The sequence below is a fragment of the Misgurnus anguillicaudatus genome, chromosome 17 (genome assembly GCF_027580225.2).
Source record: "Misgurnus anguillicaudatus chromosome 17, ASM2758022v2, whole genome shotgun sequence".
Taxonomy (NCBI): Eukaryota; Metazoa; Chordata; class Actinopteri; order Cypriniformes; family Cobitidae; genus Misgurnus; species Misgurnus anguillicaudatus.
This window is the reverse complement of record NC_073353.2, coordinates 16,944,448-16,971,798: the sequence shown is the minus strand read 5'-3', so window position 1 is coordinate 16,971,798 and position 27,351 is coordinate 16,944,448. Positions and strand designations below refer to the sequence as shown.

Below are 27,351 nucleotides of genomic sequence, written 5' to 3'. Positions count from 1 at the left end.
CGTTCGGAAGAGAGAAGGAAAAGAGAATCTGACCACGTTAGGAACCGGACAAGAGTCCCACTCGGTCAGGCTGTTACTCGTTGGCGTGAGCTAAAAGACAGCACTGGATGCAACAGGGATGCTGATCTGGCAATCTTGTTGATGGACTAGTAAGTAAATCTCTTATTTGTAAACTTGTTTGCGGTCTAGGTTGTATGTTGTTGCGCTTGCTTGTAGTATGTCATGCGATTTTCATGACAACAGTTGTCAATATCTCACATAATGATCAGGACATAAATAAGCCTAGAGGTTGTAAATAGTGTAAACATGCACAATTTGCAAACTATTATGATAAATAGCAATAATCATGTATAGTGACATTATAACGAACAATGTTATGAAATAATGCAACGTACACAATTAACTTTGTCATGGCATTTTGTAATGTTTACTTTAGCTGCATTTAGCTGCAATCATGTAAAAACGTTATAAGCCAGCAAACGCGGTACTTTATTATTATATGCACTCTACACTCGGAATAAACTTCTTATTATCCTATTAATATCATCTGTAGTTTAGTAGACTATGCAGTAGCCTAATATTTGTATGAAATTGTGAAACATTACCTGGTCACTATCTTCGGAGTGGGAAATTACGTCAGTTGCAAGTATTCTCCAGCGACTCTAGGGGTCGCTGTTTGACAAAAACGCCGAAAATGCATAGAGCGGCTTTAAAGTAAATCTGGTTTAAATGTCATGAGTTTCTTTTGGGGTGAAAGTAATACTTGTAACTTTTGTCCCGCTGCTAATGTGGCGCATTATGTTGATAATAATTAATATTATGCTAATTAAATTTTTATATTGTTCATACTGTTGATTTTTTTTATTCTCAACAATTCAAGATTGTATTGTTAGTTTGCATTAATAACATTTGATATGAAAAAAATCTGAACTGTTCGGTTCGCTTGTCTCGGTTCGGAGCACGTGTGCGTCGCACGGTTCAACGGTTCATCGCATTCGCAATGTATGTAGCCTCGTGCCCTGTATGTGACCTCAGATAGCGTGTTTCCCTTTCGCGCGAAAAAAGAGGTGACTGGTTTGGAGTGTAAGTACTGCCGGTTTATGTTACGTGTAAAAATGGCAAGTGGGAGAGAAAAGGATGTCTGCCCGGAGATTGAGGAGTTACATGATATAACTTTTTTAATACTGTACCCATGGATTATTAATACATTAATAAGATAATAAATTTCTGGAGTGTTAAAAATGAAAAGAAAAAAGAACAACAAGAACCGTACTGAACCGAGAACCGTGACCATAAAACCATGATACGAACCGAACCGAGGGTTTTGTGAACCGTGCCACCCCTAGACCACACTTGTGAGTTATGGACCACAGTCTAAAACATTATCTTTCAAAATTAAGTTTTTCTGAAAAATGGTACATTTACCCCGCTCTCCCCTACTTTTTAATGGTTTATAATTTTCTATATGACCATATGACAGGAGTTTGAGGAAGAATTGCAGCCTCGACTAGTTTTATTAGTGACAAAAGCTAATAAACTAAGAAACTTGTGGGAAAGAAATGATAATAAAACCAGAGGCTCAGACACACTTCCAGCACCAGTCATTGCTGTTTCTCGTCTCTTTAATGTCCTATGGAAAAATATATCATTTTGACATTGCTAATCAAAAGTTTTTTTGTGCTAGTGATGTCTACAGTATGCAACCTTGTATTCTTACATAATACTATATATTTAATGTTTTTTCCATGTCTAAAATTGGGATCTTACAATTTAAGAACACAAATACAACTTTCTTTATTGAAAAAAGTGCATTAATCCCTCATTATGCTGGTGTTAAGAGGAATTGTCACATGTAATTAAAGGCATATGGCATATTATTCGACCTAACCAACAAACGTCAAACAAATGTTCATGTAACTATCTACTGCAATAGTACTGCAATAGCAGAAGCTGAAGCGAAAGTACAAATTTGAAATAAAGTTAAGAGATATGAAGTATGAGGGTGCTGTTTCAGTGGTAGTCCTGTCTTGAATATGATGTGGGCAGCTACAAGTAGCAAATGGAGTTAGATGAAAGGGGTGTGACATGAGCCCATTTTGGTTGATTGAAGACTGGCTGCATCGCCGCATTCAGGACGATACGAAGAGGCTTAATCTCTCTGGCTGAAATGCTTAAAAGAGCTTTGCAGTAGTGCAGTCTTACAATAACAAGAGTTTAGATGAGGAACTATGCTATTTTCCAGACTGATAAATTGAGTTATCCCCATCATATATTACATTGTACAATGTAATGCAAGTATAACTGAATGACCTGTCCTGATCTTACATGTTAATTTGTTTATGTGACCTTGTTTTCAAAGTGATGACCTAGGTTTAGAAATGAAGGATACCACTGTAATAAAAAAGCAGGAAGTACATGAACAGTGGTCTAAAGCTTGTCTAATGTCAGAATTATATGTGACTTCACTAACCCAAGCTGTATTTGAAGTTAACACAACATTTCAAATGTAATTTAATCATACATGATTGGTCAGAATGGGAAATTTGTCAGATGGTGAGTACTACCTACCTGTACATGATGTGAAACAGCTGTCTAAAATGACATGTACCTGTACAATGAACGACTGCAGTTGGTATGTTGTTAGGAAAACACTAGACAATACAAAACAGTTTCATTAAAAGTCCCGTATAGCTCATGGTTTTGCCTTGTGATTTATTATACTCTCAATAGTTTCCTCTCACTTTAACTGTCCTAAATGAAAAAAGGCAAGCCTCACAAATGTGTAGCACACGAGGCTGAAAGCATTAAATGAATATTTCACCCTATAAAGAAAATCATCTTATATTTTACTCACCCTTAAATCATCCAGAGGGTATGACTTTGTTATTTCAAGTAAGTCAGAGGTATACTAAAAATTATCCTTGCTTTTTCAGCTTTATAATGGCATTGGATAGTGCCCCATTTTAAAAAGCTCCAAAAAGCGCATCTATACATTAAAAACTAATGGGTTATTAAATGTTGTCTTAACAGAAGCAATGGGTTTTTGTAGGGAAAAGTTATATTTTACATATATTTCTTTATAAACTGTACTCATGGTAATAAGAGAGTTGAGGTTAGGCGGAAGTCAGACCTCTTATCCAACATTATAAAAACCGTCTCAGGTTATGTATGTAACCCTTTTCCCTGAGATGGGAACAAGACGCTGCGTCAGCTCTGACATGGCGTTGATGTTCCCTCAAAAGGGAACGTCTAGAGTTGCGTATGTAACCCTTGTCGAAGTTCCCTCGAAAGGGAACCATTGCTTCCCCTCAGAAGACATTTTATGAACTGTATGAATGAGTTTTTGATGGATGGATGTGCTTTTAAAAATGTTGTACTATCCAATCCCATTAAAAAGCTAACAAGAGCCAGAATATTATTTAATATACCTCCAACTCTGTTTGGCTGAAAGAAGAAATTCATGAACACGGATGGCTTGAGGGAGAGTAAAATCTTGGCTAATTTTCATTTTGGAGTGAACAACTTAAAATCCAAGCCATGTGAACCAAAGTTCGTGTGGGCTAATATTAGCGTCAATAGGCAAGGGCAGACTACGGATCTTAGGATCTTAAATCCAAGACCATTTCGACTTAATTCTGTACATGCTGATAGGCAGTTCTTTTGAAATTGTCCTGTGCTTATTTGTGTTCATGCTGTCTAAAGACCATTAAAAGTTTCTAATTATAGATATATAATAATATAACATATTATTATAATATTATTATTATTATTATAGTAATAATAATAATAATAATAATAATAACAATAATACTAATTCATATAATATAATATAATATAAAATAATTTAATATAATATAATATAATATAATATAATATAATATAATATAATATAATATAATATAATATAATATAATATAATATAATATAATATAATAATATTATATTATATATTATAATATATTATATATATTATAATATTATATTTACAATTTAATATAATATAATTATATTTTTTATAATATTAATATATATAATATATATTATAATATTATTAATATATATTATTATAATATGTAAGATAGTATACAGCATGATTTGCGGGTGGCAGTCTTTATGTAAAACAGGTCAGGTCAGGTACAGAATTAAATGAATGCTGCTGTCACATAACGGGTCAGCTTTCTGTTAATTACGTGCAGGATTCTGGTGTGAATGGTGCGCTAAATGGTGCGCTATGTTAAATTGTGAACTATTGTGTACACATTCTGTTGTTTATATTTGCATGTTATTCACATGCTTTTTACATTTACTTACTGTATGTTAACCTTGCTATTTAGTTCGAGCATTGGCTTAGGAATCTGTCATAAAAAAACATATGGGTCACTAGTCACAGACACGGCCTCAGTGTAGGAGTCTTCGTGGATGTATGTGATGAGCGATGACTAGTCTGACTTTGAGCTGACTGGCGGGGAGCGCAGAGGGTTGTGCCAGCGTGATAGAGCTTTAAGTCCAAGAACATGGATGCACATCATCTGTTGAGGCAGACTCTACACCTCAGGGCTTTTGTTACCTCATCATGGACAGCAAACCCCACTAAGCCAAAAGTATACTCCGCCCGCATGAAAGTAATTTTCGGCATCAGGAGGGTCCATGGTCGTTCGCACATCACATCTATGCGCAGCTCAATTTTTGCTATGTGTACAACACTGCATACGCGAAAAGGCTTAAAGTATAATTGTACAAGTTCCAAAAACAGGAGAGGGACAGAAGAGTCCCCTAAACAATATACACAAAGACAAGACAGTGTTTGCACACACCATCACCTTTTTCTTCTTGTATTTTCCTTTTCTTCCAAGAACAAAAAGCTTTGTATTCTTGATTGAATAATCATACTTTGGATATACAACTTCTTAAAATTAGGTATTAAAATTAATACCTCTGACGTCAGCCGGAAATGTGACGCTCCTTAGCATATTTGGAAGATAAGCTCCCAATGCAATACTGACAGAAGTTAATATCGTCTTTACTACTTTATCAACACAAGCTGAATCTGATCCAGAAAACATCAGTGAAGGGCCGGTGACTTCTTTTTTCAAGGGAGCATGATGCGAAGTTCGTCACAACATTAAGTTACCCCATCATATGTGTGGTTCGTCATTTCAAAATATGTGTTTGGCGCGTCAAGTGCACCTATGGGCATCACGCGTCTTGTCAAAATAAGTGCCTGCTGCAGACGCGTCTAAAGTGTTTATGATAAAAGAGACGCTCGCATTTGCCAGATACTCACATAATCTCATGCGTAATCAGTTTACTGTTAAGGGAGCGTCTTGCGTGTATTTTGTGAAAGTGAGCGTCTCTTTTATCATAAACGTGTTTTCAGCTGGCACTTATTTTGTTTTGACAAAACACGTGATGCACATGGTTCACGTGATGCAACAAACACATATTTTGAAAGCACAAGCAACACGCATGACACTCCAAACACATATTTTGAATTTGCGCCCCTCGGAAGAGCAGTCACGAGCCGCCACTGCAGAAAATGCAGAGGACCAAGCTGATCGATTAACTTTATCAGCACGGCTTAAGCAGATTGGTAAGGTAAGTAAGACATAAAACTATGTCTGCATTTGGATTGTAGAAAATACAAACAACTACTCTGCACTGCACAAAACTCGAGTTTGAGTCATGATTTAAATAGTCAGTAGTAAATAAATCTAAATATAAAAACATAGGCTACTTACAGGCTGTGAGTTTATGACAATTACTGTCGTGTCAACGTCAACAGGCAGAGGAAGTTAACTCTTGCCTACAGTACAATCCGTGTGTTTGTTGTAGTCCAAGAAATGAAATTCAAAGTTGGAGACAATAACTCGCGTCATCATTTACTTGGGATTTGTACCTTTGCATATCGTTAAACGCAGGGTCCATGATCTCTGAAAGCCAATGTTGACATTTGAAATCAATCCAACTGAATCTGGACCTTCTTTTGATCGCCCCAGACATACCCAACCCAGGCAACGATGTCGGGTAGTAGACACACCCCTTGCTGCTAATTGGCCACAAGTGTGTTTTGGTACTCGGCCTGACTCCCTTTTCCAAAGGGTTTCTCAAAAATCATGCACCTCGCCTTTAACATGCACTAATACACTCTTACACACCAAAGGATGTGTAAAATCGTGAATCGGAAAATGCTCTTTAAATCCATCACTCAAATTTTGTCCTGATAATCTTCATAGCAAGCAATTTTGCATTTAAAGGGCCCATGGCACAAGACTTTTTTAAGATGTCTAATAAATCTATGGTGTCCCCAGAGCCCATATGTGAAATTTAAGCTGAAAATACCATATGGATAATTTATTATAGTATGTTAAAATTGCCACTTTGTAGGTGTGTGCAAAAATGTGCCATTTTGGGTGTGTCCTTTTAAATGCAAATGAGCGTTTTTTTGCAATTGAAACTCAATTGTGCTGAGAATTATTTTCTCTCTCTCTTTCTCTCTGCACTAAATGGCAGTGATGTGGTTGGACAGTGCAGATTAAGGGGCGGTATTATTATAATAAGAGCTCCTTATGACATCATAAGGAGAGCCAAATTTCAACAACCTATTTTTTCATGTGCTTGTAGAGAATGGTTTACCAAAACTAAGTTACTGTGTTGATCTTTTTCACATTTTCTAGGTTGATAGAAGCACGGGGGGCACGATCATAGCACTTAAACATGAAAAAAGTCAGATTTTCATGCCATGGCCCCTTTAAAAGAAGTCTTATAGCCGGGCAAAATCACAGTCCAGAGGTCTAGGCTAAAACAAAGCAAAAATTGGTCTATCAGTGAATTTTTAATAAACATGTAACCATAGCCAAAAAATAAATGAAAATAAATAAATAAACAAAGCTTGCATCAGGTATTTTTTCGGAATAGTGAAAACTAGTAACTATGTACTTGTTGTATTATTTCTTCTAGATGACAAATGCTTTTTTGTTTACTAATCTTTGTAAGTCGCTGGGAAAAAGCGTCTGCTAAATGCTTAAATCTAAATATAACCTTGAATGAAACCTTGGCTTGTAATCACTGCTGACTTTGCTTTTACATGATGGGATATCATACATCTCAAGTAATTTAGGCAAAACAACATGTAACCAAGTTTATTTCATCTAGAAGTGGGTTACTCATAACTTTATCGAGTCTATAGCTAACCTCATAAAAGTCATGTATCATAAAAGTTTTTTTAAGATAAATAAAAGCAGCAAAAAATAAAATAACTGGTTCAATATTTTGGGAACATATAAGGTGATAAAATATACTTTGAAATGCACTATAAATTGCTTTGGAGAAAAGTGTCTGCCAAATATAAATGTAAAAGGCTTAAAACCTATGTTTAAAAAAAATGCTGAGCAAAAGTAAAAATGTAAACTGTTTTACTGCCATGCATGCTTTTGTTGTAATCCCCTAAATGTATGAAATTCATTATTCATGCAAAAAAAATATATATATTCTTTTAATTTGCCTGAAAATACAACTTAAATTCAAATGTCTCTGTCCACTAATAAGTTACCTGTTAAGCTACATAAACATGTTCATAGCAGAAAATAATGCGTTAGTGAGATCCGTTTCACATTTCCTTAATTTTGTTTGGCAATCTGGAAAAAGGCTATTAGCAACACAATATATTTCTACATCTCTTATGTCATCTGGTCCTGGATCAGGAGATGGACACTAATTTAAATTCGTGCCGGAGCTCGGTGATGCCACCATTAATTCCTGATAAGAAAGGGCCGTTGTACTGCCTCCTTTAATCTCTGACTGATGCTTCTGCATGATCAATGGCCTTTCTTTCTTTATTTCCTCATTTCCTTGCTTATTTTGCTTGAAGAGCGGATCGATGGCTCAGAGTTGTGAGGTGTTTGGCTTCCACTCATTATTGCTGCAATTAGGATGCTATTGGCAACTAAAGGAGTGGGCTGGGTGGGGGGCACATTAAAATCCACTGACCCCCTGCTTTTGTTATCTAGTCTTGAATGATCAGTCAAACAACCCCTGATGACAACTTATTGTGGTCGAGAGGTAGGAAGGCATCTCAAACAAGTGGATTAAGTGAGTGAGCCGGGGAGTGAGAGAGAAGGATGCGTGTCCGTACGTGTGTGAGAGAGCCGAGGAGACGGAGAGAAAGCGTGAGATCGGAGAGCGCGGGGGGTGTTTGAGTTACGGCTCCTTGCGCCGGTGAGGAGGAAATAATCACAGTGTTGCTTCCTCATGAATTATTAAGAAGCCCCCCTCTTTTTTTTGCTCCAGTCAAAATGCTGCGTTTTCATCCGTGGCTGTGAAGCAGAGCAGGAGGTTGTTGTTTTGTGTGTGCGTGTTTTCATAGGTGTATTACTGCTTGCGAGCAGGACTCAGCGTGCCGAACAAGTGCTCAGATGAGCAGTCTGAGCGAGGAACCCGGAGCAGCAGCAACACTGCTGGAACTGAGAGACAGGCAGTCACCTCCACTCCACGCGGCAGCAACAGCCTCTCTCTCCCTCTCTCTCTTTGCCTTTTTTCTCTTCTGTTCTTTCTGGAGTTGAGATCTTGTTCGTCACAGCGCAGGAAGAGAAACGTGGGGAGTGAGTGGAACAGGGGTTAAAAGCTACTTACCAAACATCCCAAGCGCAGACCTGGCTGCCCACATGCCGATCGAATTTGTTTGCAAAATCAAATTTGCAGAGGAGGATGAGAAACAAAAAAGCAACCAGGATGGGGACAAGGAGAGCCTAATCGAGGAGAGCTGCAGTCCCCCAGCTAAAGACCTGGCCGGCTTTGCAAATGCCTGCACGCTCCACGGGATTAACCATATCTTCGTCTCGGGCCGGCTGGGTGTCAGACAGACCCTCTGGGCTCTAGCGTTCGTGGTGTCCCTGGTTCTCTTTCTGTACCAGGCGGCAAAGTGTGCCATCTCCTACCTGGAGCATCCTCACGTCACGGCGCTGAACGAGGAGGCCACCCCTGAAATGGTGTTCCCCGCAGTGACCATCTGCAACATCAACCGTTTCCGCTTTTCTGCCCTTACCGATGCCGACATCTACCACCTGGCCAACCTCACCGGCTTGCCCCCAAAAAACAAGGATGGACACAAGCCCACAGATTTGGAGTATCCGGCGCCGGACATGCAGGACATCTTCAACCGGACGGGTCACCAGCTGGATGAGATGTTGAAGAGCTGTAACTTTAGTGGGCAGAACTGTTCAGCTGAAGACTTCACGGTGGTAAGTTTGATGAAAGTTACTTGATAGCAGTTTCAAACTTGTCATGTGACTTCATTCCTACATGGGACGATTAAAAAAAGAAAAGCAACAGTTGTAAAAATGTAAGACCTTTTAGTATTAAAAAGAACACCAACAATAGTCTTCTGTAAAATGCTGTATTGTTCCAGTATATTCTGCTCTAAGTTGAAATTGAAGAGTCTGCAGGTGTTTCCAACCAACTCAATTTTTCATACAAGAGGAAACAGTGTGTCTGAGCATTGAGGTGGATAGATATGCTCTCACCTCTGGTTTTCACCATATGCTGTGGCGACTTTTCATTTGGACATAGTTTTGAAAATAGGACACAGACATTGTTCACAGGAGTGGTCCTGTTTCCACACTCTCATGATTTCTTATAATGTACCAACAGCAGCGGGGGCTTCTGCTGTTCCTCTCAAGGGAGATGAGCATGGTGCATTTTTATATTTACTTCACTAAGACATCTGTTGTTTTATACTGCCACCAGTGTCAGTCGCTGAAAACACGACAACAGTATTGCTTTTATAAAACTCCTCACACTTCTCATTCTTTTGCTTTAGCTCTTACAATTTCCATAAGCTGTCCGTGTCCACTCCGGAAGGTCATGTGTGTGTCTCTTATGTCATATTTATTAGTGTATGTACACTGATTGATGAAGGGACATTGCTTTGGTGGTGATCAAGAACATTTGTCAAGTTAGTTTAATGTGTTAGATCCAGATGGATAAGTCTTCAGTCTAAGCAAGGAGATTGCATAGATTCAGACTTTGATGTGTTATTGGGAAAAGTACACAATTTGATCATAAGTAACATTCATATAACAGAATAAATGAGGACTGACAGCAGACTTTGTTCTGTTCTCTCTCTCTCTCCCCGCTGGCCATGGATGAGATATGTCATGCTTCTGCAGAAAAAATAAAGGCAAAAACTGAAGAAAAAAGAGTGTAGTTGGGTAAATGTAATAGATGGGTATATTGACAGGTAAACGTGAAGGCTTGTGCTTCGTAACTGTTAAAGATCAAAAGATCAAAAATACTGGCAATTCTGTTTAAAGGTGATACCTACAGTGAATAAAGAAGAGGAAATTTCTGCAGTATCGCTATTGGTTGTACCAAATTATGACTTAATTGGAATTGACAGGGTGTGTGGGAACAGACTTCTTGATCTGAATTTGAGCTATTGACGTAACCATAACTGAGCCTAATAGACTTTAATTGAAAAACAGTGTTGATTTAAAAAAGCTAAAATTTCTGAAATGTTAAGCAATGTTTACTTTATTGAGAAATACTATCGAGAATGTTACTAGCTATTATTCATATTAAATTAATAGTTCACCCAAAAATGAAAAATCTGTCATATTTTATTCACCCTCATGTTGTTTCAAACCTGTATAACCCTTTTCCTGCTAAAAACAAATATATTTGTAATTGCATATACTTCCATAGTAGGGAAATAAAATACTATAAAAGTCAATGGTGCTCAAAAAAATAAAAAAATTAAAAATGGTTACAAACGACATCCATATTTGGTTAAAATAACATCCATTGTGTTTTTAGCAGAACAAAGAAATTTATACAGGTTTATAATAACTTGACAGAACCTAAATCATTTTTAATTTTCAAATCCCTTTAAGGGGACATTTCATAAGACTTTTTAAAGATGCAAAATAAATCTTTGGTGTTCCCAGAGTATGTATGTGAAGTTTTAGCTCAAAATACCATATAGATAATTTATTATAGCATGTTAAAATTGCCACTTTGTAGGTGTGTGCAAAAATTTACCATATTCTAGTGTTTTAAAGGGGACTTGTCACAAGACTTTTTTAAGATGTCAAATAAATCTTTGGTGTCCTCAGAATACATATGTGAAGTTTTAACTTAAAATACCATATAGATAATTTATTATAGCATGTTAAAATTGCCACTTTGTAGGTGTGAGCAAAAATGCATGTGTCCTTTTAAATGCAAATGAGCTGATCTCTGCACTAAATGGCAGTGCTGTGGTTGGATAGTCCAGATTAAGGGCAGTATTATCCCCTTTTGACATCACAAGGGGAGCCAAATTTCAATGAACTATTTTTTCAAATGCCAGAAAATGGTTTACCAAAACTAAGTTACTGTTGTTGTTTTTTTCACATTTCTAGGTTGATAGAAGCACTGGGGACCCAATTATAGCACTTAAACATGGAAAAAGTCATATTTTTATGATATGTTCCCTTTAAAGGGTTGTGTATAACAAACGTGTATTCAATAGAAATTAGTTTTTGACGTATGTATAAAAATAGTGAGATTTCACTAGCATTGAAATTCTAGTATATTGACAACTCTCTATTGTTATAAAAATCTGAACTTCAGTTCAAAAACTGACATCATCTGAGAATCTTCATAAGCCATTATCAAGAATTTTAGTATTTTAGAAGCTCTGGACGCAGGCCATTCCATGTCAGGACAGACTGAGAGGCGTGGGTCCACCACAAGTCGCAAAATGACTTTTGGATTAATCTGGTTGGAAAATTCCTTGTTCCACTGTTCTCTCCCATCAGCCCTCTGATCTGAGTCTGAGCGGCTGTCACTTAGATTAGTTACGGACATCTTGCTGTCTCCATGCATGACAGGTTGCTTCCTCCGTCCCGCACAAACTGCGCAAAAATACTATGAACAATTTTGTGAATTGCATCGTAGCCTATCCTATTCATTTTAAATGTAAGATGAAACAGGCTCACGGCGATTCAACCAGAAGCTTCGTTTTGTCATCAAGACCTACTGATATTTTTAGCATGTACAAGTGTAAAAGATGACCTTAGCTGTAGCCCGCTGGCCTCCAGATACTTGTACATCCCTAGCCTGAGGGGAAGAAAATACACAGCATGTTGGTATCTGGTCGGCTCCAGATGCTGTGTTTATTTAATGCATGCATCAGCAGGGAAAGTTGTATATTTTCAATCAATCATATCCCTGGCATTGTGCCCCACCACTTGGTTTCAGCAGTTGCACTCATGATATCAGCTGTTCATTTGTCATTCCCACACCCTACAGCTCATTCCCATGTCCTACGGTTCTTCCCCCATTGAGCTTTTCTTTCACAAACACTGCAATAATAATTACTATATAAAGAGAACAGAAGTGCATTTACATAGTAGATCATCAGAGTGCTTCTGCTTAAACCAAAAGGCAAACAAATCAAAGAGAAAATGTTCATATGTGATGTTACTCACTTTGATATTCATTCATTACATCAATACGTAATTTATGGTCTTTCATTTATGCTAATGTTAACAAACATTTCCATTTTGCCTTCTTAAGGTGAATGAATTATGCAATCATGGACAATTCAACAAGTAAAGTTGATATCACAATTTTCTGTTCTTGGAAATACAATTGTAACAGCAACACTGCAAAAAATATTTTCAAGATAAAAAAATCTTAGTACTTTTGTCTTGTTTTCAGTAAAAATATCAAAAAATTCTTAAATTAAGATGCTTTTTCTTGATGGGCAAAACGACCCAAGAAAATAAGTCTAGTTTTTAGACCAAAAATATCAAATTTAAGTGATTTTGTGCATAAAACAAGCAACAAAAAAATCTGCCAATGGGGTTAGCATTTTTTTCTTGAATTTTTCTTAAATTTAGTGTTTAAGAAAAATGTTCAAGATTTTTTGCTTACTCCATTGGCAGATTTTTTGCTTGTTTTATGCACAAAATTACTTAAATTTTGATATTTTTGGTCTAAAAACTATAGACTTATTTTCTTGGGTCATTTTGCTCATCAAGAAAAAGCATCTTAATTTAAGAATTTTTAGATATTTTTACTGAAAACTAATACTAAGAATTTTTTTCTTAAAAATATTTTTTTGCAGTGTATTTGTAACATATATTGGGGAGGTTTCCCAAATAGGACTAAAATGCATGTTTAAGCTGCATGATCTGTTTTGTGCAATTTTTTTGTCTTAAGATGGACACCAGTTTTGTTTTTTTGTAAGGTTTGTTTGTAAAAACTACTTTAGTGTCCCAATATAACTAAGGCCTAGTCCTAGATTAATCTAAACCCTGTCTGGGAAACCGCTCCTTATATATAAGTATGTTTTCATTTATGCATTTGGCCGACACCAACTTACAGTGCATTCAGCTTTTTTGTCCTCTTCCAAATAAGCTATAGCAACATGTATATCATTTATTTACAGCATTGATCCATAGACTCATACATGAGTTCATGAAATCAGTTTATTAAATTTTAATTCATTAAAAATGAATAGGTCTTTGAAATACTGACATTGTCTGCGGTTAACAAGGTTCCCAATCGTATTTCAAGGAGATTGTGTGTGTGCGCGCGTGTTTGTGTGTGCGTGAGTTGCATCTTTATTTGTTTCCCGTTTCCCTCGACATGGCATATAATTAAAACACTCAACTGTTATTGACTCGTGATAATTACTCACAATAGATCTCATAATAAGATGTTTAGGCATAATTGAATATAAATAGCCGTGCTTCTGTTTTTTCTTCCACCTGACTGTCATCTCCTGGTACTGAAAGGAATAATGGGTGATTTAGTTAAGTCCAGCACGTGCATGGAGGTGCTTGGCTCTTTAAAGCTGTTCTTCAGCGTGTGTTTGCTCTTCCTCTTGCTCTGTTTGCAGACGTATTATCCGATTTTGTTTAAAGCAAGGACAGACTCTTTGTGCATATATTCCTACGGATAACCAAGTGACACTGACCCAGATTGATCTGAAGCTCAGGGTGAGGATAGACATTATTATAGGACCCCTGTTAGCATTTGTCATGTCAGTATGGAACAGGAGCTTTAATAGATAATTGAATACGTGAGCGTACTGCTCCTGGGGTATGATGACAAGCGTCTAATAAAACAACCCACTTCAGGATTTTCAAAATGTCAAGTTGGGGGAAATTAGACTACCGTAGATTTCCCATGATGTGCATATCTGTGGATTATGTAGAGTATATGTGCGTTTTGCTGCTGTGTTGCTTTATTTTGTACTAACAAAACTGTGTCTTCATAAACCATTATTCTTTATTTTGGTCAACAGTGTGACCTTGCTGCTATCACATATGAATCAGACACATTCTGTCTCGTTCACTTATAATTGAGTGCAAGTATTATGCAAAAATTGTTCTTGTAAAAAAACATCTAAATGTAACATTTGCTTTCATTAACAGGTTTTTTGTTGTTATATGGATTATTTTAAATGAAAGACTGCATGTGTGCAAATAGTTATTACCTTAATACATGAGTGGGAAACATTTTAGCTTAATGCATTTCATGCTTCTATAGACACCAGGAGTCTGTGTCGATGTGCATGTTTCCCAGACAGGGATTAGACTAGTCCTAGACTAAAATAAATTTAAGAGCTGTCCAAACTGAAAACAACTTGCACTGACATTTCTTAAAATACATCAGTGCCCTTGGTTTTGCCTCAAAATGCACACAAGTAATGTTTTTAGTGAGGCATGCTTGTAAAAAATAGTTATATTTCCTAATTAGACTAAGGCCTAGTCCTGGCTTAAGATAATCTTTGTCCGGGAAACCACACCTTAGAGTTTGGTCATTTACAGGAGTAACAGACATATCTTACTACAAACTATTTACTGTTAAATATACAATAAATTGTATTTACATCAAATTAATTTAATTTGTTTAATTTAATTATTTTCAGAATTAGTACTGTTTTAATGACGCTTTACAGAAAACATTGTAAAGCAGAAGAAAATCAAGTGATGAAATCAAGAAAAATACAAAAGCGTTCAAAAAGTATAATTAAAAGGTCATCAAACTGTGGCTAAAAGTAATGTATTCCTTAAGGTGCTATACAAATCTTGGTTCAGGTCAGGTTCAGTTTGACGAGGCAGTCCTCTTCTGTCTACATTGTTAAAAAAGTTGGTTCAACTTAAAATAGTAAGTTACCTGCACTATAAAAAATGCAGCATGAAGCTTGGTTTTGCAAGTCAATTGAACCTACTGTTTTAGGTTTTGACCTGTGATAAGTTGACATAACTTAAAAAATATTAAAATTTACTTATTAACAAAAACATATTTGTTAAGTTAAAGTTACAAAAATTATATGATTTGACAAAAATGCTGCATTTTTACAGAGTGGTTGCCGAGGTAACTTACCAGATAACTTACTTTTTTAAGGTGAAACAAGTTTTAAGGTGAAGCTGTGTTTCCATCACCCTGATTTAATGCGCATTTTGAAGCATCGCATAAGATACCAGTGGTGAAAACACCAAATTTCAAATAAAAATCCCTTGATTCAAAAAAGTTTTTATGCTCATTTAATTTGACATATGTGAATAACATGAGATGTAAACGCATTTGCCGGATAAATTCTGATGTAGAGAACATTATACCTACATGAATTATCATCTAGCTGTATCAGCTGACATTGTATTTTCCATATGTGGGGCTCAACATCATTGTAATGCCCTTGCTGCTAGTGCCTGCATCAAAAATGCTGCATTTCTTCTTTTGTGCACAGCAGTTTGGCAATTACAAGCTAGTAAATGTGTAATGTGCCCAACTAAATGTATATAACTAAATGCAGCCCTGTTTTCCATTTTCTAAGCGACCTTGCTTCATTTACTGTTGGTTAGTTGCCGATATCACTGTCATTCGCTCAAACAACTTGATGGAAATGCACCTAATTAAAATTTGTTTGTTTTCTGTTTTTGAAAAAAAAAATGCTTTACGTTTCGATGGAAACCCATCTATTCACAAGGAACCAAAACTTCAATGTTGCAGAAGTGGTGAAAAAAATTCTTTCCTGGTAATTAGACCTTGTCCAATTACTCCTGTAGCTTAGTTAGTAGGGTATTGTGTTTGATTACCAGGAAACAGAAATGATGATTAAAATTTATAAAAGTGTAATTTTGTGTAAAAGTTGTTGTTAATTTATTTCTTAACACCATCTATGGCTATATTTATGGTGAGAAGTGGTTAATCTATATACAAGTTAATCCACACAAGTTAACCTCTTGACGCGCACTAGCTCGGGGGCGAAAAGATGTCAGTTTTTTTAACGCTGCTAACAATATCTATATAGCTACTGTCTACAAACAATAATAATATTAACATTACTATAAATAATTTAAAAGGTCTACGGGTTTAGCATCAGTGTATGGTCTCTGTTTTGAGATACAGATGCTCTAGCATCATAAATGTAGTATTTTGTTACAGAAGTCCAGATGACAAAATGCAAAATATAAACGGGACTGCTTACCTTTGTGTAGATATAACGATCGCGGATCGAATCCAGTCTGTTTCAGATGCAAAAAATGTTTTATTACAATGTACTTCAGCCTCTCTAACTTTTTTTTATCTTAAAATAATTTTGAAACCTGGAAAATGAAGCTCAAAGTGTCTTTTTTCTAATGATACCACAGTTATGTTTATAATTTAAATGGTTTAGTAAAAACAGCCCTTTTAGTGAAAGTAGGTCTTTTCATGGTTTGGGCCAGAGTGGGGGTGCTTTTCAAGAGGTTCATCTATACACAACTCGGGGAAGGACAATTTCGCATCTCCAATGAGTAAACCTACGCGAAGCCAAGGAGAACATGCAAACTCCACACCGAAAGACCTCCGGACCCAAACGATACTTTACCGGCATCTAGTAAAAGTGCCTGCCAAATGCATTCATGTAATTGTAAAATGTAATTCTCCTGTCATCTCTTTCAATAAACTGAAATATAAACCCCGATATAAAATAAATCACTAAATAAAATAAAAATAGGGTGTGCTGGAATAGCGATTTATTTGAGTGTGCTAGAAGCAGCTAAAAGTTCTGAGGCTGAGTGATGTCGTGTCTGCTTGAGGTAAGAGACATGTGAGAGCTTTTGGCAGTAACAGGTGTTTCACATTGTGTTAGTGAGGATCTGGCACTCGTCGTTCCTGAGGTAGGGATGTCTTTTTCTCTGAGAGCTGCCCGAGAGCTCAACGCTGTGTGAATGACATCAGGTCCCCCTGCGGGCTCAGCGTCTGGCTCTTCCCTCGGCTCTTTCCGTCTTCCTGACAGAAACACAGGACTGAGGGACCGTGAAAGTGACCGCGTTCCTGCGGCTCTGTCCAAACAGCCCGTCAATTAGCCGACCAGTTCCGCAGTCGCGGGTCTCCACAGATTATTGAACCGCTGAACTACTGATACATTAAAATCCCACTCTCAAAGCGTCAGCCTTCGGCCGTGCTGTCTGCCTGCATAACAGTTTATCTTTCCTTCAGCCCGTCTGCTGATGCACGGAGACGCAATTGCATGTGAGAGGCATAGCTGTAAACATAGTTATCCTCAAGCCATGCCTGCTTTTAGGGGACATTTTGTAAGCGTTTACGTTTTTGTGAAGGAGACAGGGATAGACAGTTGAAAACACATAGACAAACAGCAAATCATGCAGGGGCTATTTGAATCCTAAGCAAATAAACCAGCACTCTTTACACTAAACACATCAACAGCATTCCATAAGACATCCCACACCTGTCTCTGATCCCTGTGTAATAAATGCAGAGGCGGCGATTCAGAGATGCAGAGATTTTTCCATGTTACCCTTTCTATCATCATCCTCAGATATAACCGGCCAACTACCTCACGAAAGTCTGCAGCTCAAGGGATTGCTTTAAACTCGCCAACAAACATGGCACTAATGTTTTGAGGCTGAAAACTCCCTCCAGAGTCCTTGGAGACATTAGTTCCCACTTACATTAGTCTTCCTCTGACAAGCTGTCCGGCGACTTGTTGGAATGAGTGTATTTGTGTGAGCGCACATACATGCTTCATCATATACTGATAGACTTGGAAGAAAAGATTGATAGCAAGCCCTAACTTTAGCTGTTTACTTCGCACTCCCTCCTAAATCAATATATTCCTCTGTCAGATTGCTTCCTAGGCCCTAGCCTGCCGTGACTAATTATCTTGTTCCTCTGTTTTTGGCGGGAAGTCTGCTGTGTTTAATAATGAAAAACTGAAACTGTATTTCTGTTTCTACAGTTGTGCTCATAGGTACTTTATTATCATAAGTCTACATGCATCTTGCAACATAGCATAATATATTTATAAGCATAAGGGGAATCATAAAAATGGTATCTTGCATCTGTTAGTACCGTTCTATTAGGGTTCATCATTTAACACCATTGCTGCGTATCTTTTCCATAAAATTGAATTTTTCCAAAGACAGTCTCAAAACCGTGGTTTGAAATCGGTAATCACAGCTTTCGAGCCATTGATATTACGTATGGATGTCTCTCCAGTTGTACTTTCTGCATGCTGCTCACACATGCTGCTCACATGAGTTGTGTGAATGCTCTAAAGTCGGACTTGTAACCCTAGAGTTGCCTGTTCGAGTCTCATGGCTGGCAAGTTGCAACTGAGGTGCCTTTAAGCAAAGCACCTGTCCCCTATTTCATCCTGGGCAGTGATAGTAATAGTTTGGCAAGTGATAGTTGCCCACTGCTCCGGGTGTGTTCTCACTGGGATTGGTTAAATGCTGAGCTCACAAAGTATGTGTTAATAAACTGTACAGTGGTCATTATCTCACTTTCGGTTTCACTTTTACTTAATATCAGGACTAAAAAAATATACAGTACCGTGCAAAAGTCTTAGGCCACCATGCCAGAATTAGATTTGTTTTTCATAACTGTTTCTCAGTCTCTATAATAGAATACATCAAAAAAATACAGGAAATGTCTATGTAGTATTAAACTGTATAAAAATGTGATGTGTCAAGTTTTTAGGGTAAACTCCCCTTCCACTTGAGCAATAGCAGGAAACTGCAGGATCTCCTAAACCTAAATAAACCCTAATTTTAAAGAAATTAGTTTTTATACGTCATTCAGCTCGAAAACGCTCAAGATGTGTTTAGTGTCAAGAGAGGTCATACTAAACAACAATGATTTCTAAAGAAGACTTTTGGTCCTGAAAATTTATCTGTTTGTATCTTAATAAAACAGATTGAAAAATAAATATGGATGGACATTAAAACTTCTAAAACAGCAAGTCTGGTGGTGGTGGCCTAATGCTGCGTTCACACCAGCCGTGGTAGAGGCGTCAAGCGTGACTGATTTCAATGTTAAGTCAATGTGAAGACGTGTTGATGCGCGTCTGGAGGTCTCCTGGCACAAATGAGGCATTTAGCTCGGGGCGTTAGACAGGATTCCGCCTCATTCACGCGCCTAGTTTGCGCGAATTGAGCGTTGCAGCGGAAACGCGCAAGTTAAAATGTGAACTTTGGCGGAAAAACGCGCCGCATTAACCAATCAGGAGCTTGCTCTAGTAGTGACGTGATTACAGAAAGCAAGCGGAGTCGCAAAAGCCCCTCCCATGACGGGAATTTCCACATGAATGTCTTGATGACTAGAATGAAGCGAGTAAGTCAAAATATTCAAGCGACAAACTAGATGTGGTAGATGTGAATTTGACGCATTAAACGCGACTGGTGTGAACCCACGGTAAGACTTTTGCATAGTACTGTATATACAGTATACAGTCAGTCCATAAATATTGAGACAGGCACATTTTGTGTTATTTTAGCTGTTTACCAACATTTATTTCATGTACAGTTTGAAAATTGGCTTAAAGTGCACACTCTTAGCTTTATTTAGAGTGTATTCACATGCAAATTGTCTGAAGGGTTTAGGAATCACAGCCGTTTAATATGAAGGTCCCCCTTTTTAAAGAGGCCGGACAGTTGACTCAAAAGCTGTTTTATGAACTCGTATTTTCTAGTTGTTAAATAATTTCCTCATAAATGAAGCATGTAAAAGTTCTGGAGTTGATTTTAAGTGTGGCATTTGCATTTGGAAGCTGACTGTGAACCCTCAATGTGGTTCAGGGAGATCTCCATGCAAGTGATACAGACCATAATAGGTTTCAAAAACACAATCAGTCTGTAGATCAACAATTTGGTACATTCTGACAAAAAATAACCGACTGGTAAGCTCATAAAAAATCCTACAAGTCCATATAAAATAACTGGTAAAAGATTGCATTATTCTCGCCACTGTAAAGAAATGCGTGATCTCTTTTCAATTTGTAGTAAAACAATCATCCTCTTACTTTACAAAATGTAGTAACAATTTCTGCGGTCAGGAGTAAGTAAATTTACACAAATTATTTGAGATATGTTTTCATAAGTCCCTCAATTGTGCTGAGTGCCAAAGCTGGAGCTCAACGTCATTGAGTCACTTTGGGGAAGATGTGAAATGTGCAGAGCATGCTGAGAAACCAGAGAATTTACAGTACCTGGTGGATTTTTGTCAAGAACAGCGTGAAGCTTAACAGCTTTACAGGACAAACTGAGACTCACAAACAGTCACTGACGCTCAAGGAGGCGATAAAACAATATTTGGAGACAAGGGTATGTAAACTTTGGAAGAGAATAATAATAATGTGCAAGTTAAATTATAATGTTCAAAACAAAAAGCAACTGTTATGACCCTTCTTGTTTTATTTTTGCAATAATAACTGTAGCTAAATGCAATCTCACCAATAAAGAAAGCTAATGCGATGCAATTTTCTAATGCAGTGGAATACCACAAGATGAATTTACTGTTTACATATGCTGCTAGAAATTTTGTGCAAGCTTATTTTTCATTCAGGACTTCCTCTTCCCATGGCTTACAGGCAATAAGAAGACGATAAGCCCAGAAGAGAAGCACAGCAGTCGTCTGTCTTTACTATCTGACTGGATTTTAATCTAGGTCCCGGTGATATACTTTGACCAGTTTCCAAGCCGTGCATCGCATACATCACCACAAACACACGTAAAAAATTAATCAGGCCTAGCGACTGGACCGGGTCGGTTAATGGATGCGTGTTTCACTCCGGTCTCTTCGGCCACCGTTTAATTACTGTGCGAAAAAGCAGCATATGCTTAAATATCAAATGGATCTCAGAAGTGAAAATCTTTGTTCTGGTTAGTGCATGGAAATGTCACTGCTGAGAGGGTAAAACAACATAAAAGCAGAAATAAAAGAACATAAATGTCATTCGCTGTATCTGGGTCTGCGGGCCAGCAAAGCATGAAGGGCTGGCGAATGCGCTTGGTTGGACGATTAGCCCGGGCTCTGAATTATGTCGAATGTCACACACTTGGCGCCTGCTTTTGCTGATCTTTGGGGTTTGTTTGTACACTTGCATGCATTACGGAGCTTAGTGTTCTGTTTTATCACATTTTCGTTGAGACTTGGAGCTCTTTGTACATTCAGGTTTAAAAGCAAATATCGAGATTCGAAAATTTCAAGTTTGTAACTCAAGGTATATCTGAACTAGTACATCAAATACTGTACAACCTGATACATAATTTTTAAACATATTTAGTTAGCTTTATTAGATGATTTATTTCATAAAGTTTCAAATAACTGCATCTAAAATCCTCTCTAAAAGTTCTGCTTTCTCTTCTTAAGACCTGGTGAAAGCTATCTGTATGCGTTCATCTCAATAGCCGTTGCTTGGCTGGTACATGACCTTTTTTGAAAATTCAGTTATAGAAACAGCTTTTGGAGACACTTTTAATACAAAGCTACTACATAGTATACATTTTTGTGTTCCCTGGGTTCGAACCCATGACCTGCTATTTTCAATGTCAAAGATATTGGATATAACAAGATTTGCACTCCTATTATTACAAACAGGGGACAATGCAGCATTCAATATACTGTAGCCACTCTGGTGACTACCAGCTAAACCATCACCAAACCAGCATGGATCAGCATGGGAATTATGCCGGTCTACGCTGTTTTTCAGCAGGGAAATACTAAAGTTACAATGCAAAAAATGATGTGTTAATTTTTTACATATTGTGTGTGTCATGCCATTTAAGGCGTTATTTCATGTTAAAATAAATGAAAGGGACAACACAAGTTGTGTTAAAAACAATGATAGGAGTAACGCGTTAAAATTAATTTTGTTACTGTAATTCCACTTTTAACGGTAATAAACATGTAACAAAGTATTTTTTTAAATCAAGTAACGCAGTTACAATTAGTGAAATTTAAATTAGTTGGTTACTCATGTTACTTTAAAACGTGAATGTCGTGCCTATAAATGTGTCGTCCCTATACTAACACACCTTCTGTGTTAATATTCATTTTGCAACCCCCACATGCTCCTCAGCGTTAGATCAGAAATGTCCTGTCTGCAAGTGTTCATTTATCACAAAATAGAGTAACGTGAGTAACCAACTCATTTAAATTTCACTTATTGTAACTGCGTTACTTGATAAAAAAAAAACTTTGTTCCATGATTATTACCGCTAAAAGTAGTGGAATTACAGTAACAGAATTAATTGTAACGCGTTACTCCCATCACTGTTTTTAACACAACTTGTGTTGTCCCTTTCATTTATTTAACATGAAATAACGCATTAAATGGCATGACACACACAATGTGTAAAAAATTAACACATCATTTTTTGCAGTGTAGGGTACAGTTGATGTCAGGTTTAATTGTTTTAAAGTATTTGAAAAAGATGAGCTCCATTACATGCTAACTGTTGTCAATATATATTTGATTCTCAAGAATTTTGCATTTAAAGGGCATCCCAAAACTTGAAATTGTGTAATTGTTTATATTAATTGTGATTTTAGCAGGCGGTTTTAGAGATATCTGTTTTTCCCCATTCAAGTAGACAGGAGTTTAGTCTTTCATGACTGAAATAACTGCCCGAAGGCATTGCAAACATGGCCGCCTGGTGGCTTGACTTCCCTAAAGGGACTTTGATGCTGTACCACACTGTAAAAAATAAATTGTTGGCTCAATGAATTATTTTTTAGTAACTAGTTCCACAGAAATTTTACGTTCACTCAATTTCTGACTCCAAAGTGTTACCTGGATTGATGTTTTTTAGTTGGCCCAAACTTGACTCAAATATAAAAAAGTATGTTTGCTCAACTAGCTTTATAGTTCATTCAACTAAAATGTTTTAATCAGTTGAATCTTTAAAAACTTACAGCAAAGACTCTGTCAATTAAAATTTAAGTATTTTCTCAATGTTGTATGTGTTATTTCAATTAATATTTATTATTTGGGAATTTTTAAGAAACTTTTTTAAATTATTTATCAAATAATTTATGCTGGTGTTGTTAACAAATAATTAACTTCAGTCACATAAAAACAAAAGCTTTATTCACTTATCATACAGACTGAACATACAGAATTAAGACTTCTCTAAATAGAGGGCATAAAACAGTCCAAAAGGCACTCCAAATTCCGTCAGAACATCTGCAGGGTCATTTAGAAGAACTTCTTTCGCCATGTATCCCTCTCCACATCATCACCGCTCTGGTTTAATAAACAGAGGAATATAAATACACACACACATACATAAATACATGTTTAATATAATAAAGCTTGACGGTGAAAGATTTTATACTAAAATTGCCAAATTTCCCTCAGACATCACACGTAATTGAATTAAACACTATTGGGCGGTTTTCTCGGACAGGATTTATCACTGACTAAAATACTGACATCTCTTTACATATGAGTGCTATTGTTTTGTCTCAAAATGAACGCCAGTATTGTATTTTATAAGGTTTGTTTGTAAAAATGTCCCAATTATAATTAAGACGGAGTCCTAAACCCTGTCCGGTATTATCTTAACTAAAATAGCTCCACTTTAACTCGGACACATAACATAACACACCTTTATATAACTTATAACTTTACAAAAACGTCGAGTATTTGCGTCTTTGCCAATTAATATAGTCTAAAATTAACATTTATTTACAAACACTTACCTGACGTGACCTTGAGGAAACGGCTGATGACTTGTGTCGTTGTGGCAAACAGTGAGTGATTCAAGCTGTTACATGCGGAATGATCTCAGATGAAATGACCTGTGATCCAGATCCTTCCGAGTTAAGTTAAGACATTTTAAATTAAAAACTCACGCACATACTGTACATACACACGCGCGCGCGCACAAGGGTACATACACGGGTATATTTAGAAGTTTTATTTAAGATTGTTATGATATTGGGACTATTTCTCCACCCGCTCCTTCAGCTCTGAAGTTCAAATTCGCATGCAGTCCGGTTATAACAAATGTAAAAGATATGAAACATCACTCAACAGCGATATCAATTAAGTGCAATCCTAAAATATGATTTAAAACATAACCCTTTTATTGTTAAGTATGAGAAATGTAAATGAATTAAATCACGTTTAAACGCCACAGAGATACCAGAGCCAGCAGTCGATTTCTGATGCGCTTGCCGAGGCGAGGCTGCGCTGGGCGGGGTGTGAGCGCTTAAGTGTCTGTCATTTTCTGGAGCTCATTTGGAGCTCATCTACGTCCGAAACTGTCCGAGCACATTTTTAAATAGACGCTATCTTTATTAACCGACCGCATATTTAAACTTTAAGCACATACATTCACGCTTGAACAACTCTTACATTTACATTTTGTGACCAAATAACAGTAATATTATGAGCATTTTGTTGTCAGGAAACATGGCTGTCATAAGTCCACAAATTTTCCTGATTTGTCTTAATTAGTTCAGTCAACACTAGCCATTCTGAATGTTGACTGGATTTGAAAATAACCATTCATTTAATATTTTAAACACAGATTTATCTAGATTTAAAATAACATGTCTTCTCAACTAGCTCAAACAAAAAAATTGGTTTAACTTATATATTTTTGCCCGTCCAACATTTCATTAATTGGATTTTTTACAGTGCACGAAACTATAGGAGCATTGACATTGCTCAACACTATGACATTGCTAGTAACACTACAAGATCAAACACAAACCGTTATAAAATTTTGACCACTCGACCAAAATATTTATCAAAAACTTAGACATTGAATCCAAGTCTGCCGCAGTCAAATAAACAGTGAATATTTACATCTGTCTTCCGCAATAAATCTAAATCTTCTGTAGTCAAACAAGAGCAAATATGTTCATCTCGGTTTTGAGCAGCAAACCTTTTTGCTTTAATCCTTCCCTCAGGAGACTGAAGCAGAATGCTGCACCTCTGCACCCTCCCTCTCTTCAGAACAGATAGCAAAGCTGAAGGCTCTTGAACATAGTGTGAGTGTGGTTTTGTTTTCATAAGAGCTGCAATGAAATGCTTATGTTTTGGATTAACAACAACAACAACAAAAAAATATATGGCTAATTAACAATAATTTTAGTTTTCATGGACATTCATTGGTCCACGGGTAAAAGAGTTTAAGAGGTATTTGATAGATAGACCTTCTGGATATTTGTTTAGGGTCTCTTAGCAATTCGGCGTGGGGATCGTAAACTTAGCTGCAGTACAGTATCTCTGCAGTTATTTTATTCACTAGGTGTATTTGTTGGAATAAGCCACAATTTCATGTATAAAGTAGTGCTGGGCAAAGATTAATCGTGATTAATCGCATACAAATAGTATATGTGTGTGTACTGTGTGTAATTAAAATGACTTTCTTACTTAGTATTTTTGTCTTGTTTTCAGTAAAAATATCTAAAAATTCTTAAATTAATATACTTTTTCTTGATGAGCAAACGACCCAAGAAAATAAGTCTAGTTTTCAAGGGCGTAGGTTTGATTCTGGCATTGGTGGGGACATAAATAAAATGGTTGCATTGCAAAAACTGTTTATCACCGTTTACTTGACATAAACAACAGACAGCTCAGTATGCACTTTACTCAGTGACATCTGACTCGCCACCCCCGGTGCCATCCCAAATTTAATGTACTATAATAAACAATTCGTTATGTCCTAGAGCCTTATAAACAGTAACTGTTTAAGTCTTTACATTGTAACATATATGAATCCATATTTACTTTATAACATTGAAGAATATGCAATTAATATTTAGTCCTTAATTTAATTTCGCCCAAAAAAATCCGCAGTGTTGAAGTAGGTATATCATGTTTCCTGAACGTTTATTAACGTTTCTGTTGTTCACATTAAATCTCCTTTTCATTAACAGACAGTTTATCAGTGTGAAAATTTCAATTAAGTTTAAAATCCAACCTTACATTATGTCTACATCTGTGCAAGTAATGACCACAGTGCAGTAATGTAAAGTATTCAGCAATCATGACATGAATTCATGTTTTTACCATGTTGGGGTTATTTTCTTTCATGGATTAGGTATCCCCTAAATAACCTTGCCACCCCATTTATAAAAGGTTGACACAAGTTTACAACTCCTCAGGTTAACATGGGATCGTCGTGTATTGGTGAAAACACTGTCCTTGGCTTAAATCATTATGTGACACAAGTTCTTCCGTATTTTGTGCATGAAACAGTTACAGTGGGTATAATAATAGTTTCTTCCGCACTTACCTGTAGCCCGAATAATCACGCGCCTCTTGTTGAGTGAACTTTGGCACGTTGTACAAAGTGAAACCATCCTATCACACGTAGCGAGTAAAGACAATCCCATCAAGTGATGTGAGTTAGAGAGGCGGGACTCAAGAAATGCTAATCCAATCATATTAGCAATGTGAGTTAGAGAGGCGGGACTAAAGAAATGAAAAGCCAATCATATTAGCGATGTGAGTTACGGAGGCCGGCATTGCAGAGAACGAAAGCTGTTAACCGTTTGTGTACCACATAGAGCGTTATTTTTACAGAACGGGATTGCTAAAGATTTCTAATCTCATTTAAATGATTCCTGAAAAAAATATAATAAGTAAAAAATAGAAAACACAAGAATAAGACGGACATCAGTGGTTATATATAAATACAGATTAATTGTTTGGTCGAAAATAATTCCTAGGGACAATTCAGTCTTCCCTGAATATTGGTAAGGACATGTCCCTAGCGTCCCACCCTAAATCTACGCCCATGCTAGTTTTTAGACCAAAAATATCAAGTTTAAGTGAATTTTTGCATAAAACAAGCAAAAAAATCTGCCAATGGGGTAAGCAAAAAATCTTGAACATTTTTATTAAACACTAAATGCAAGAAAAATTCAAGAAAAAATTGCTTACCCCATTGGCAGATTTTTTTTTGCTTGTTTTATGCACAAAATCACTTTGTCACGGTGATCCGTGTCATGTTTTGTGTCTGTTCTATATTGTCATCACCTGGACACTTGTTAATTATCACATCATTCTTTCCACCTGTGTGTCATTAGTCTTTGTGTATTTATACCAGT

The 27,351-nt window shown here is 36.7% G+C and overlaps 1 protein-coding gene across 1 annotated transcript in view; it reads left to right on the top strand.

Annotated features, from left to right (window-relative positions):
- The first annotated feature begins 7,876 nt into the window (after positions 1-7,876).
- Positions 7,877-27,351, top strand: part of asic4a (acid-sensing (proton-gated) ion channel family member 4a) — a 121,678-nt gene continuing 102,203 nt past the window's right edge. Inside the window, exon 1 of the mRNA XM_055215073.2 lies at positions 7,877-9,236. Within this exon, the coding sequence (XP_055071048.2) occupies positions 8,661-9,236 (576 nt within the window). The 5' untranslated portion in view covers positions 7,877-8,660. The remainder of the gene's footprint in view (positions 9,237-27,351) is intronic.